Raw genomic sequence first — 14,750 nt, forward strand, 5'->3', positions numbered from 1 at the left:
CATAAATGTGATAATAGATGACCTCCAAATGTTTCTGGTATTTCTCATACTCTGAAATGGCTCAGAGTAAGATAGAATGAAAGCAGCCTCACTGTGTCTCTGCTGGCTGAAAAGTCACACATATATTTAAACTTTTATTTGAATCTCTCTTTTATTGATGGAAAATTTTCTCTTCTTTATTGTCATTTCTTATTAAAATATGTTGCCATTTTCTCACTTAATCAATGCTCTCAATCCCATAAGGGCTTGCATCACTGCTTAAGCTGCTCACAGCAAACTCTGCAAATCCTTCCATATCTTCTTTTTCCTTCACAGCCCAGTTCCCCTCCAAGTCTCTACTTCTTTCCTTTATTTCTTCCTCTTTCCTTGTCATCCCTCTTTGTATCCTTTTATTGCTTCTCATTTGAAATCATAAAACAAGAATGGTTTTATTCTTATACCAATTATTATGTTATTTTATTGTTATTCATTTGGATTTGAAATGTGAGTGGCAAAAGCTAGAGGGATGATATTCTTTCTTCAGTAGAGACCCTTCAATGTGCTTCGACTTTACCAGGAAAAAAAAAGGAAGCTTTTTGAAAGAATATCCTCAACTTCCTATCTTTCTTTCCTACAAAATCCTAATATTCTCACCCATCTGTAGATTTTCTCTCAGAGGGAAATGGCACAGAATATAAACTTTTTACTTAATCCTCCTTACCCCACTAATAAGGTAAGCCCTTATAATGCTTTTCCAGTCTATTAAAACAGTCTCTGAAAAATCAACAAAATTAACAATGACTTAGCCATTGTAAGTAAAATGTCAAAAAAAAGAAACCTTTTCCTACTTCATCTTTTTTTTTTTTTTTTTTTTTTTTTTTGTAGTCAACAGTGGTGGCTTGATTTTATTGACATTATGTACTATTACTTTCATCCTATTTCTTTGATTCTCCATTCTCTGTCTCCTTTGTAGTTTTAACATTGTGACCTGCTCTCATTTAAAAGTTACTAGTTTTATGAACTGAACCCCCGTCTTTCCTTTTTACCTTGTATCTCCTAGGAATTTTCTCCATACCCATGGTGCACACCTGTAACTCAAGCCCTGAATCACACCACAATCACTACATTTAATATCCTCTAGACCCTCTCACCAGAAATTTATCTTTAAATTCAGCACATCCCAAACTGGACTTGGTCTCTAACACATGTGTCTTCTGTTGTCATCCATCTTGACTTACTGAATGGTATTTACGTAATGGAAATGTCTATTCATAGACTTTTCCAAGATAGGAAACCCATGGGATTTTAAATTTAATTGTAGAACTAAATTAGAATTGGTGTCAGAGTTGAATGATGTAATACACATTAGGCACTTACAAAAGTAACAGGCTTGTAATGTATTTAAGAAATGTTATCTTTTATTATTTTAATGCATGTGACAAACAATGTACTAGTCACACTACACTTATGTATATATATAACTCAGTAGAGCATTTTTCAATGCAATTGAATAAAATTTATGAAGGCAGAACAAAGGAGAACTCGGTTCAGATGTTACAGGAATAGACCTGGATACCTAGATGTCATATCAATCCCAGCCCCACAGGCAAAACTCACTCTGAGTGCCTTCTGATTTAGTTTCCTCATTCTAAACCAAAGATTTCAGGCTTTTCCTGGTGATTTCAGATTTTTCTCCTTTGCTCCTTGTGCTTCAAACCTAGTGTAAATCTCTTCTGCCTCTCTATCTCTAGATCCAGTCCTGGCTTAATTGCCCTGCTATTAAAGACACACATCTCTCTTCATATCTCTCAGAACGAAATCCAAAACTCCCCTTTTCTAGAAATGTTTTCTGAAGTCCAAGATTCTTCCAAGATGTTCCTTCGTTCCAGGCTTCAGATTTGCCTACTACTATTTGCCTCTTCATCCATCAAAAGTCTCCTTCCTAGACCCAGTAGAAAAGGCTAATAGATCAGCTCCCACCCAGTTCTCCCCTATGCCATCTGCAGATGCTTCCTTACTGGCTGATCTTGGGACATTTAGATGGGTGAGAATTCAGCCTTGTCACTTTCCAGGAATCTCATTCTATATTGCAGGTTTCTGAATCCAAGATTGTAAAGTTATGGCAATTCTTTATAATAGCAACCTCCAAAGAGCCGCTTTCTTCCTGATGGGCTTCCAAGGTCTAGAAGGTCTCCATGGCTGGATCTCTATTCCCTTCTGCTTCATCTACCTGACAGTTATCTTGGGGAACCTCACCATTCTCCACGTCATCCGTACTGATGCTACTCTCCATGAACCCATGTACTATTTCTTGGGCATGCTAGCTCTCACAGACTTAGGCCTTTGCCTTTCCACACAGCCCACTGTCCTGGGCATTTTCTGGTTTGATGCCAGAGAGATTGGCATCCCTGCCTGTTTCACTCAGCTCTTCTTCATTCACACCTTGTCTCTAGTGGAGTCATCAGTTCTGTTATCCATGTCCATTGACCGCTACATGGCCATCTGCAACCCACTGCGTTACTCCACCACCCTGATACCTGTACATATTGTCAAGATGGGGCTAAGCTCAGTGCTTAGAAGTGCCCTCCTCATCCTCCCCTTGCCATTCCTCCTGAAGCGCTTCCAGTACTGCTGCTCCCATGTGCTGGCTCATGCTTATTGTCTTCTCCTGGAGATCATGAAGCTGGCCTGCTCTGGCATCACTGTCAATCACATCTACGGGCTCTTTGTTGTGGCCTGCACTGTGGGTATGGACTCCCTGCTCATGTTTCTCTCATACGCCGCCAATCTTCACACCGTGCTCAGCTTCACATCCTGCCAGGAGCGACTCTGAGCCCTCAACACCTGTATCTCTCATATCTGTGCTGTACTGCTCTTCTACATCCCCATGATTGGCTTATCTCTTGTACATTGTTTTGGTGAACATCTGCCCCGCGTTGTACACCTCCTCATGTCCTATGTGTATCTGCTGGTACCACCCCTCATGAACCCCATTGTCTACAGCATCAAGACCAAGCAAATTCGCCAGTGCATCATTAAGAAGTTTCAGTTTATAAAGTCACTTAGGTGTTTTTGGAAGGATTAAGTTAGAGTGAAGAGAGGAAGTTTTGGACATAAAGCCCACAGGTTTCTGTTTGTTTGTTTTCAGCTATGCTGTGGCAAAATAATAAACTGTTGACTGTCAACAAAAAGGCAATTGGCTGTGCAACATAAGGCAGTGTGACCAGGTGAATGTTACTTACCTCTCTGTTCTCCAGTTTCCTCAACTACAGAATGAGCAAGGAAATAATTATAATACCTTACTTCCTCATAGGGATGTTGTAAAGATTAAATAATTTATGTAGTGTTCTAACACAGTATCTGGAAAATATGCAATTCTCAACAAATATTAACCATTATGAATGGACAAAATATAAGACAGTACAAAAGTTTCATCATTCAGTTCTCTGGCCAGTTAATTTCATTGAAGATTAACTGTTTAAACATATTTTTATTTATTTTTACGTTACTTTATCATAAAGACAAATTTTATTCATTTAAAACATATTTGTACATATCTATATCCACACCCCAGGTAATGACTTTTCATGACAGTCTTTACTAAGCATATGCCCACAAAATTGAGAAAAGGAGAAGACGCCCTGGGAGTTTAAGGGAAGTTATCAAATTGAAACAACACAAAATTGTTCATGGATAATCCTCAAAAGATGTAATTGAGATTGAGGATTATCACTCACTATCTGAGTGACTAGGGAAAAGGCTTGATTTCTTCCTTTATTTATGATGGTAAAAGAGTAAAAAGATAAAAGAAATGTATGTGTTATTTTATGCTTATTTGTAAGATGTTTCTCTCATCTCTGTATCTAGCCATGTCAAAGTCTGCATGAAGATACAAATACTGCTGCTTTTCTTTCTTGGTGTATTTTGATATTTCTCAGCATATATATCTGTTGTGTCATGCTTGTTTGTGTTGGTACATATGTCCTAGTTGGCCAGTTTGTGTGAATTCATTTCTGTGCATTATCACATATATCTAGACACATAGGGAGTGAACTTAGTAACTCTTTATATATTCATGTAGGTAGAGGTATTCTCTGCCATGACTTTATGTGGAGTCATGAGAAGGAGAGGATTTTGACTCAGCAATTGCTTCTCTTTCTAGTTACCTTGGCTTGACTCTAGATGCCAAAAAGGAAAGTCTCCAGAAGGAAAACATAAAAATGTGAAATTCACCATGAAGAAGAAGTAAATTTAACTAGTAGAGCTAGAAGCAAGTTACCTACACTAAAAAATTATCAATGAAGTTGATCATTTTTTCTTATGCTTGTTGGCCATTATCTTAAGTGAAACATCTCGGAAACAGAAAGTCAAATACTACATGTTCTCCCTTATAAGTGAAAGCTAAATAATGTTTACACCTGGACATAGTGTTTGAAATAATAAACACTAGTGACTCAGAAATGTGGGAGAATGGGATGGCAGTAAGGCATGGGAAATTACTTAATGGATACAATACACATTACTTGAGTGATAGTTACACTAAAAGCCCAGACTTCACCACTATGCAATATATCTATGTAACAAAACTACACTTGTACCCTTTAAAATTATACAAAATTTTTAAAAGCAATAACATTTAATAAAACTTTTTTAAAATTAAAAAAGATCTTTTTAGAGTTTCTTCTTTCCCTGTGAATAAAACACCAAAGAAAACAACTGTAGACATAACCACTTTTGCATAACTTTAAATAAGTGCATATGATCGTGAATACATACAAAGGTAGACAATAGCTCAGGTATTTTAAATATGTAGATTCATACAAATATACATCCTAATGAAATACCGAGTTTTTGATAAGACACATGCACTGCATGACAGTGCTTACATGCTCACACAAGTGAAACCATGTAGATATGCACATGCATGCATATGTGTCCCAAATTAGAAACCTTCTGTAACTACATTTTTTCTTAGTACAGTGTTTCCATACTGGATGAAGTCATGAGCCTTTGGCCAGTGCATGACTGGAATCCCTCACTGATCTGTCACTGTCATTTATTTTATTTTATTGTGTTTTATTGTACTTTATCCATGTTTACAACCTAGTCCACTTACTCATACTGGGCTTCTTTTGGGAAAGTCAGTATCCTTCTCTCTTTGCTCGACTGAGGCCCCAAGGCAGGATTTGGGACAACTTGGTTATAGCAGAGCTCTTTGGATGACATCTAAATTGTGAGCCTAGGGAAAAGAAGTGTTTTCAAATAAGATAGGTACTTCATCCACTTGTCGTAAGAATATAAAAGTCCTACAAGCTGTGCCTGTGTTTTCTGCCATTTGTCAGTTATCCCTTCAATACCAACGTGTTACTCAGCTCATGGAATATTGTTTGGAAATCAGGACAGAATCTAAATAATCTCCAGTGGTTTGACGTAAAAGATTAGCTGTCTCTACACTCACAGAATTCAATAAATATTCACTTGTTCCTATAGTGTTATGTCTAAGTAAACACTCAAAGACGACATCTGATACCTACCAGTAATGACTGCTTTTATTTACTACTAGAAGCATTTTATTTTCTGAATTAAAGTATACTTTTTAGGTAGGATATTAGAGAAAAGATTACCCTTCTCATTTTGGATATTTTATAGAGAATCAACATATGATGGTAAACCTTAAATATAGGTAAAATTTGAATGAAACCCAAAGGATTTTTATAATACAATTTCTCTCCCCATTTGGGGCTGAGAAATGAAACCAAAGTCCTTGACAGAACTGCACACAACACTACCTGAAACCATACTGAAGGAATTATATTTAATTGTTCTGTGCTTGCTTTGCATTTAATTATATGGTCTTTGCTATTATCATTATGACCGTGATTCTCCATAATATTCTGAGCACCTCTTACATCTGGGGCCTCATGTCAGAGTATGGAGGTTTCCTTTCTGTGTCATAATGAGTTTGGTGTAAAGCCCAATCTCCAAATGTCAGTGGCTAGAATGGAACTATGTTGGAAGAAATTAAGCTGGAACTTGTAGAAATAGTCAGAGCTCAATAAGAGGAGTAGAAGTGCATTGTGGAAACAATGTGGAAGGAAGGTACAGCAAGCAAAAGAGCACTTACACAAGCTAGTTATAGATGGCCTACTCTTGGTTCTACTAGCTACTTACATTAAGGAAGGATTAAACTCAGGGCTGGCAAAGGTCTCTGAATAATGTTAGAAGCCAAGAGAAGAAGGCTTAGGTTTCTTTAAAAGACCACAAAGAGCACTTACAAAAAGGTCCCATAAAGACAGAAATCTAGGTATCAGCAAAACATAATAGCCTCTTTCCTCCCTTTTTTTTCCATCTCTGACCCAAGCCCCTCTCATCACCTTTTAGACTCATTCACTTGTCCTTGCCGTGCTTCTCAGTACAGGTAAGTAAACCAGTAACTTCTCAGGCATGAGGAAAACAGGCAAGCTAGCGGCTTTGCTTTGTTCCTGCTGTGGATTTTACTGTGCTTTTCTGAAGAACAAAATTTAGATGTAGGAGAGAAAGAATTAAGATGCAGCGATATGGCAGGAAGTTATCTGTGATGGAGGAAAGCCCAGAAAACCTCAGTCTAGTGAAACTTCTTCAAACAAATAGGTAATTTGGAAAGAAAACTAGACATGCATTCAGGTCCTAAGCACGGGACTGGAGACCTAGAGGTAGGAGTGGGTGGTGAGCAGAACTCTTTCCAGTCTTGCTCCTATGCTAAGCACACAGTGGCAAAGTGTCCTCTACAAAGTATTAGGAAGCCACACTCCAACCCTTCAAGTTTCTCTTTTCATGAATGTGTTTAGAAATATAAATCTGAAAATTGAATGTTTTTCTTTAAAATAAGGAAATTAAGAGTGTGGTGAAAAATAGAGGGAGAAAGAAGGCAGATTTCACTATAAAGAGTTTCCTCTTTCACAATGTTGCTTAATCAGTTTGCAGATTCTCACCAAATGGGAACTTAAGAGAGTGGATTTGGGAAGCTACAGAACAGCTACGGTGGTCAGATATGATACATTGAATTCTAGTACCAGAACTCAGGAAGAGAGGAATGCAAGAAAGAGAAGAGAATGTATGCACACAAGGAAAGGCTCTGTGATCTCCTTCACCAGTCAGTAAATATATCCTGTGAGCCAGGTGATGCCTGGCACTGTCCTAGGCATTCATAAAATGAGGGAAGTTTATTGTCTACGTATTTCATTGGGCTTCTGAGAGTATCAAATGTCATGCTAGACCTGGAAATGCCAGTCAAGTGGGAGTACATGTGATGTACATTAAAATATTAATATATCTTATTTTCAAATTCTAAAAATTATAATGACTTACATTTTCATTATAATTGTTGTCATGAGAAAATGTTTGAAAAGTTAGAAAAAGATATAATAAAATTTATCAATTTAATTTTATATTTATATTAAGTTCTTTTAAAGAGACATGGAGAGAGAAGAGACAGAGAAAATAGAGAAGGAGGGAGAGAAAAGAGTAAGAGATAGGGGAGAGAGCAAAGGGAGAAAACTGCACACAAAGTTTAACCTATACGTGATGAATAAATTAACACATAAAGGAATCACTAAGTAAATGAGAACATAGTCTTATCTTTCTAGCTAAGATTTCTTTCCGGAGAAAAGTGATTATTTATCTTCCTTTTATGTGCTTCTCTTTATTCTTGTCTCATTCCCACAATGCCAAACAAGAAGTAGAGCAAGCGACTATCAGAAAACAAGTCCAAATTACTGCTTTATAGAACTATAAAAGAACTAAGAATATCTTAATAATAAACAATCAGAAATGATAAGATTTGAAAAAGATCGGAGCGATTAAAATGATCAAAATTAGGCAAGATACATATTCTGAAGAAAATACTAATGTTCAGGACAATAATGGCAACATATAACTTTTCTTCCAGACCATATTACCATGCACATTCAACTTTCTGTTTGTTCATTATAATATGTCAATGGAAAAAGCCAGACAAAACTTCCTTCTGCTGAACCAATGGTATTGAGATTTCTCTCTAGAGACAAAAGCATGGGATCTTTCATAAATGGCAGCACCCAACCTGCAGCCTTTACTCGAATGGGCATTCCAGAGAAAGTACCTGCCTGGCTTGTCATGTCCATCTTCTCTCTCACCTGGGTAACTGAACACATAGTTAGACATGCCTGTCGCCTCTGTGAGCTCATGTATTAATTATTGGTTCTCTTGGTTGCCTCTGGCTTGGGTTTTGCCTTTTCTACCATTCCTGATGCCCTGGATGTCTTCCAGTTTAATGACATCCAGGTTACTGCTGGTTACTGCTGATGTGGTCTTCATCCACATTTTCTTCTTCATAGAGTCTTAAGTTTTCTCACAATGACCTTGGATAATTTGGAAGTCATTTCTCACCATTAAAGTACACTTCACAGCTCAATCTTTCCAGAGTCCAAGAGGAGAGACTATTTTGTTTTGTTTTGTTGGTTGGTTGGTTGGTTTTGGACCAAGAGCCTGGCCCTTGTTTTCTCCCTCCCTGTCCTTCTAAGACAGTTCTTTTCTTACAGACTGAGCATTCTGACCTATTCCTCTGTCTATACAAAAGTAACATGAACCTGGCCTGCTCTGGTGTAACTGAAAACTACATGTATTGCCTAGTGGCATGGGTGCAGATTCAGTCATGGGTACTGTTCTCATTTTCACCTCCTACTCCCTATTTTAAACACCATGTCTTACATGACACTCCCTGGGAGCAGTGTGGGGACACAGGACACCTATGTTTCTCTTATTTGCACTGTTTTTGCGGTAGATATGGCTTTTTCTCATCAGAGAGCCTCTTTTTTCATCCCCAAACTAGTTTATTCTTGATTGCCTTCACCATAATAAATGCTAATTTGTGTTAAACAGGCTCTGATTTTTCCATTTTAAGTATGTTTTCACCTGAATGTTAATTGAAAGGTATGTTTCTAACACACATTTTTAAATGATTGTAATGTTTGTCTAGTAAGACACTGAACATCAAACATGCTGTTAAAATTTTAATTTTCTCAAACTATATTCAGTGCTATCTTACTATTTAATAAAAGAGTCAATTTCTTCTTTAATTCTTGCACAACACTTTTATACAGTAGGTTCAATGAGATAAATTACTGTAATCAATATCACATATCTAATGGATGAGGACTCAGAGTCACATCTTACCGTGAAAACTGAACTTTTTGGCATTGTGCCCTTTAGACTTTCTGAATTCTAGTTTCCCCACATCATATCTTGTTTTGTCCTTACAGAAACTTCGTGTTTGAAATGTAAAGCACATAAGGTTATCTTCTCTGTAATATTGATGAATCTCTGTACTCTTTCTAATTAAAGCTATTTCAAATATTAATCAAATATCTTTCTCAAGCTTTTTTTTCTCTAGCTTTTTTTTCTCTCTCTCTTTCCGAATATCTGGCATTCAAATCAAGTTTCTGCCAAAACACATCTAATAACAGCTCTCTTCTCCCAGAACTTTGCCTCAGAGGCTATAAATAAATATTACATATGAGAGGCAGAAAATAAAATGTATGATTTTATTATATGCAAAATATTACTTTGGTTAGAAAATATTTACTAAATTGATGAATAAATGAGTGACAGAAAGTATGATATAGGCATAAAAGGGGTATTTAAGTTAAAATTAGACCAACACGGTGGGCCTTAATTCAATATACTGGTGTCCTTGTAAGAAGAGTAAATTTGGATGCCCAAGAAGAAAACAGGGGCACGCACACATAGAGAAAAGGGCGTTGAAGAACATAGCGAGAAAGTGGACATGTGCAAACAAGGAGAGAAGTCTCAGGAGAAAACAAATCTGTTAACACTTTAATTTTAGATTTTGCTGGCCTTCAGAACTGCAAAAAGAAAAGGAAAAATATTTCTGTTGTTAAGCTACTCAGTTTGGTATTTTGTTATAGCATCCCTAGCAAACTAATACAATAGGTAAGCATATTTTGGAACAAATTCTATGCTAAAAGTACAGATATACTATTAATTATAGAGGGGATAAAAATTCTATAATTAGAGTTGAAAAGTCATAAAGACAAGGATATGTGAAAATTCCTTTACCTTTGTAGCTGTTACAAATGTCAAAATTTCTGATTTTGTCTTGCAGGGGTGAGAACCAGAAATCTACATTTTAACAAGTATCGTAAGAGTTTCTGATCCATATTATCTGGGGACTGTGAGTTGAAAAACACTGCTTCATGATACTTAAATGTTTATACAACATGCTCAACCAAAGATAACTGCGGCCACAAGAGGAAGCTTGCCACATTCCAAAGGCATCAGCCAGGCCAACAAATTGAAATAACCTATAATAAGTGGTTTGGTACTGTGGGGGCGTTTCCTAATATTTACAGCTTTATACTCCCAAAATAAATCAAGTAAGCTGGTTACTAATTATCTGGGTAATAAAAACACTGAAATGCCCTGTTCATTTCTCTCTCTAAAATGCCTTCTTCATCAGCTTTCCCAGAGGCCAAAAATGGATGATTAACTCTTCATACCCTTGTATAATCACATAAAAACTCCTTTTCAGTTCTAATTACCTTTTGCAGGGGCTCTTCTCACCCCCAAATGTACAAGAATGGATTAGTTTCTCCAATTAGCTCCTGGATGTCTGGAATCAAAGGACTGAGTTCTGAGTGGATCAGAGACAGGAAGAGGAGACGAAGTCCCTGAGAGTAGTCAGGAATCAGGAGCATATAGGGTTACCTGAGCACCCAGAATAATCATCAATAACATCCCAGTGTTTCCAAGAACCTAGCCTGATTTCCTTCCTCCCCTGCGTGATGGAGTACGCATTCAATTTAAAAATCCCTTTTTAAATTCACTTATGATTGTAAAGTGAATGTAATTATCCAGTGTGCATTAACTGGAGTTATGCCCTATCACACAAAAAACATTATCAATAGCACCCACTCTGCTTTCCCAAAGCAGTGAAATTGGTTCAAAACTTTTTCCATATTCTTCACCAATGGTTGGTGCATGGCATCCTCTGGGCTTCCCATCCCGGTATGTCACAAGACCAGTCTCCTCGCCCCTTTTTCTTTTATCTCCAGGGTCTGAGGTAATGAGGTCCAGGGAGCCAGGCCTGCTAGGGAATTGATTAAAGATCCTTGAAAGGGTCTCAATGGATACCTTGCGCAGTTGCATAAAAGTCGTGGATTTAAACATCCATCTTCCACTCACTCTAGCGTTCATGGCCTTTATTTTTAGCCTTGGTATGTGAGGAGTTTATATAGTAACCAGGTGTTTGATGCTGAGTGTAGAGCCAAGAAAAGATCCCAGAAGACTCAGCCCGAGCTTTGGAGAGAGAAAGATAGAAGGGACTTTGTCTACCGAGAGGCTGCAGAGGGCACCTGCTAAAGATGGTAACTGTTGCAATCAGATCTTGCTGGCTTCATGGGTTCACAGGTCTGATCTTAGCACCAGCTCAGAAAGTAGACAACATCTTTCTCACATTAGTCAATTTCCTTGGTTTCTTGCCCAGAGACTTGCCTCCTCTATGGTAACAGCAGGAATATTGATTAGACCCAGACAGTTAAGCAAGTTAGGTGGGCAAAATTGACATTTAGGCATGAAAGGAGCTCAGTTATTAAAGGTTCAACATCTACCCCCAGTCTCAGACACAAGTTAGTAGAACAGGAGTTTTTTCCAAGAAACAAGGAGATGGGCGGGAAGTAGTCTCTTTGGGAAAAAGTTTTCCTGTGACATAAAATGATATTTCCCTGAGTGATCACAAAGTGTGGTCTATTATAATAGAATTAGAACGGTCATTAGACTTGCTCAAGTCCCTTCAGAAAGTAGTCTTAAAGCAAAACAACTTGCGGGCAGAAAACCCATGGGTTAAGTCTATCCTTCTGATCCCACCATATTCTGGACAGCTGCTTAATCCTGGTCAGGAATAATGAAGTCCTTATCAAACCTGCTAATAGATTCTGCAAGGATTTTAAATGAGAGGCACTTAGAATAATTATCATACTAAGAACTCTCTGGGGAACAGGCTAAAGGTGATCTTTTCCAAGCAGATATCTCCTGGCATCATTATTCTCAATTTTATTTTATTTCCAAGTCACCTCCTCTAACCTATCCTAATTATTCTCTCTGATTCCTGTTCTGCTCTACCTCCTTACAATCTGAAGCACCAGTTTCAATCCCAAAGAAAGTCTGTCTTGAGTTTATAGGAAAAAAAGATGTGATCCAGACATTTAACATTTCTCTATATCTTTCTAATTTAACCTCCACCCATTTCAGGCTGCCTTAACTTAAATAATTGCTGGGGTTTGTTAACCAAAATTTTTCCAACTTTTCAGTATGTGCCTTGGAACTACAGAGATCTAAGTCTGAATTCCAACTCCGGCACTGACTGACTGCATGATTCTAGGGATATTATAAAATTCTCTAAGCCTCTCTTTCCTCATTTGCAAATTGAGACAATAATACTAACTTGAAAAGTTCTTCTAAAGTCTGGGTGTGATGATTTTTGGAATGTCCCTAATACAGAGCCTGGCAAATTGTAGCTGTTCTTCAGTAATTCCATTTCTTTCCCTCTTCAACATCCTATTTCATTTTAATGTCAAAAATAATTTCCACCTTAGGTTTATTTTGATGTTAAAATGAAATAGAGTGGTGAAGGAAGAAACAGAATTACTGAAGAGTATCTACTATTTGCCAGGCTCTCTGAATGTTTTACAAGAGTAATTATGGAACATGGACGTTTTAATGAATTTCATCGTGCAATTAAAACACTGAACAGTTAGAGACTATTACATCAATGTAATAAAAACTGATTCTACAGAACACATAAAAATTACATTGTTAACCCAATATGTAGCTTGTCTATCCCTGACAGGTGAATTCGTCACAGCTTTTCTGAATTCACTTTGCTGTGTAATGTGGTAACCACGGATCATGGCCATAGCAGAAGCTGAGGAACACAGTGTGAGAGGCTACATGATCTTCAAGTGGACAGTGAGCTAATAGCCTGGACTATTAATGCCACCGTTATTAGAGTGAGAGAGAAAGTGTCCGTGTATATCTTTATGTGTGTTTCTCCAGTTAGTTTATTTATTTATTCAGCTAAAGAATCAGCAATGCTTTTAAAGGTCTGTTAAGCTAGCTGTGCTACTTGACACTGAATTATTATCTATGTGACAAGAAAGAGTAATCATTGTCTGTATCCTGAAGTCTAGAGAAAAATCAAATATTCGTTCAAATCCTATTTTTGTCTTTACTATTTGTCTGATCTTAGAAACGTAAATAATTTTCTCTAAGCTTCTGTTTTCTTATCTACAGCATAATGTTATCAATAGAATATTCATAGGGTTTTTAAGGAGATAAAACCTGCACCAAGTTACTATTCCTTAGCTAAATAAAAAATAACTTATTCATGCAAAAAAAAAAATGCTTAGCATCTGCTATGTACTGGGGCATGTTCTAAATACTGGATTGACAGAGGCAAACAAAGAAAAGCCCCTACCCTCTTTGAGCTCATATTCTAGTGATGTTAATTGAGAGTGGAAAGATCCCTGCTCTGGAAGTCGGAGGCCTAAATTGGCATATGACCTCTGCCCAGTGACAAGACTCTCCTGAGCCTTCATTTCTTCCTCTGTAGAAGACTGGGCCTTTCCAGCATCACTGATCCGTGTTCAGCAGGCTCTCCTGGACATGACCTTGTAGTTGGGGATGTGGCCGTGGTTGATGGTGCTTTAGCCTCTTTTGCCACTTAGGTCCACAGCAGTTGGATTCCTGGACTTCTGGGGAATTTTGGTTACTGACTGACAGGAGGATCAGGGCTTTGATGTCTTACTCTAGCAGTCAGAAATAGCTTCACAGGTCATCATTCACATGCTCTCCACCTCTCTCTGGAATTCTGTAAGCTGAACAGCATTTATGAGCTACTTGGACAAGGCTAAGCTTCTATGTCAGGAAGACCAGAGGAGAAGGTGAGTGAAGGGTTGGTCTGTGTCTAGAATTAGGGCTTGTATGGGCCTGGAGAAGTTAATCAAAAACAAAAAAGAGAAAGAAAGTAAAAAACTAAAACTACAGCAAAGAAAGCACAGAAAGATAAGGGAGAAGAAAACAAGGTGAAATGAAAGTTGGAATATTAGTGAGAGGTCTGGTAGAAAAAAGGCATGTGAGGAATTTTATTTATTTATTTATTTTTTTCCAGAAAAAATCTACTTGTAAGAGGCAGGCAAAGTTAAATATGGCCAAGAAGAATAATGAGGAAACTCTCACTTCTTAGTCTGAAGGGAGCAGAGAGCAAGGACTACAACTCAAGGAGCATGCTGCTATAAGAGAAAAGTCCCCAACAACAGCTGTGGTCTTCAGTGGCACAACACACCCACTGCCAACCCATAGTGCTGGCAGAGAGAGCCTGAAATCTCCCTCCTTCCACACCTTTTTTTTTTTTTTTTTTTTTTTTTTGTATTTTTAGTAGAGATGGGATTTCACTGTGTTAGCCAGGATGGTCTCGATCTGCTGACCTCATGATCTACCCACCTCGGCCTCCCAAAGTGCTGGGATTACAGCTGTGAGCCACTGCGCCCGGCCCCTGGGTGCATCCCATTGGGTGAGACTAGTAAAAACTCCAGTGGCTAAGAAGACCTGGTTGATACAGAAGTCAGAAAAAAGCAAAAAGTGTGGAACAACTCATTTAGAATCTCCAACTCACCCAGTTTGGCTCATCACTTCACAATTCCATGTCTTTGTTTCTTGTTGAAACTATGAGACTAATT

At 37.7% G+C, this 14,750-nt stretch overlaps 2 protein-coding genes across 3 annotated transcripts in view; one reads left to right on the forward strand and one right to left on the reverse strand.

The window, feature by feature from the left end:
* The window catches only part of MMP26 (matrix metallopeptidase 26), a 368,531-nt gene that overhangs the window by 65,566 nt on the left and 288,215 nt on the right, over window positions 1-14,750 (reverse strand). The window lies entirely within an intron of this gene.
* OR51G1 (olfactory receptor family 51 subfamily G member 1) lies at window positions 2,099-3,064 on the forward strand. Its single transcript, XM_015115064.3, is given in 1 exon segment — window positions 2,099-3,064. A coding segment is annotated over 1 exon segment (966 nt).

Source organism: Macaca mulatta, chromosome 14 (genome assembly GCF_049350105.2).
Source record: "Macaca mulatta isolate MMU2019108-1 chromosome 14, T2T-MMU8v2.0, whole genome shotgun sequence".
In the NCBI taxonomy this organism is placed as follows: Eukaryota; Metazoa; Chordata; class Mammalia; order Primates; family Cercopithecidae; genus Macaca; species Macaca mulatta.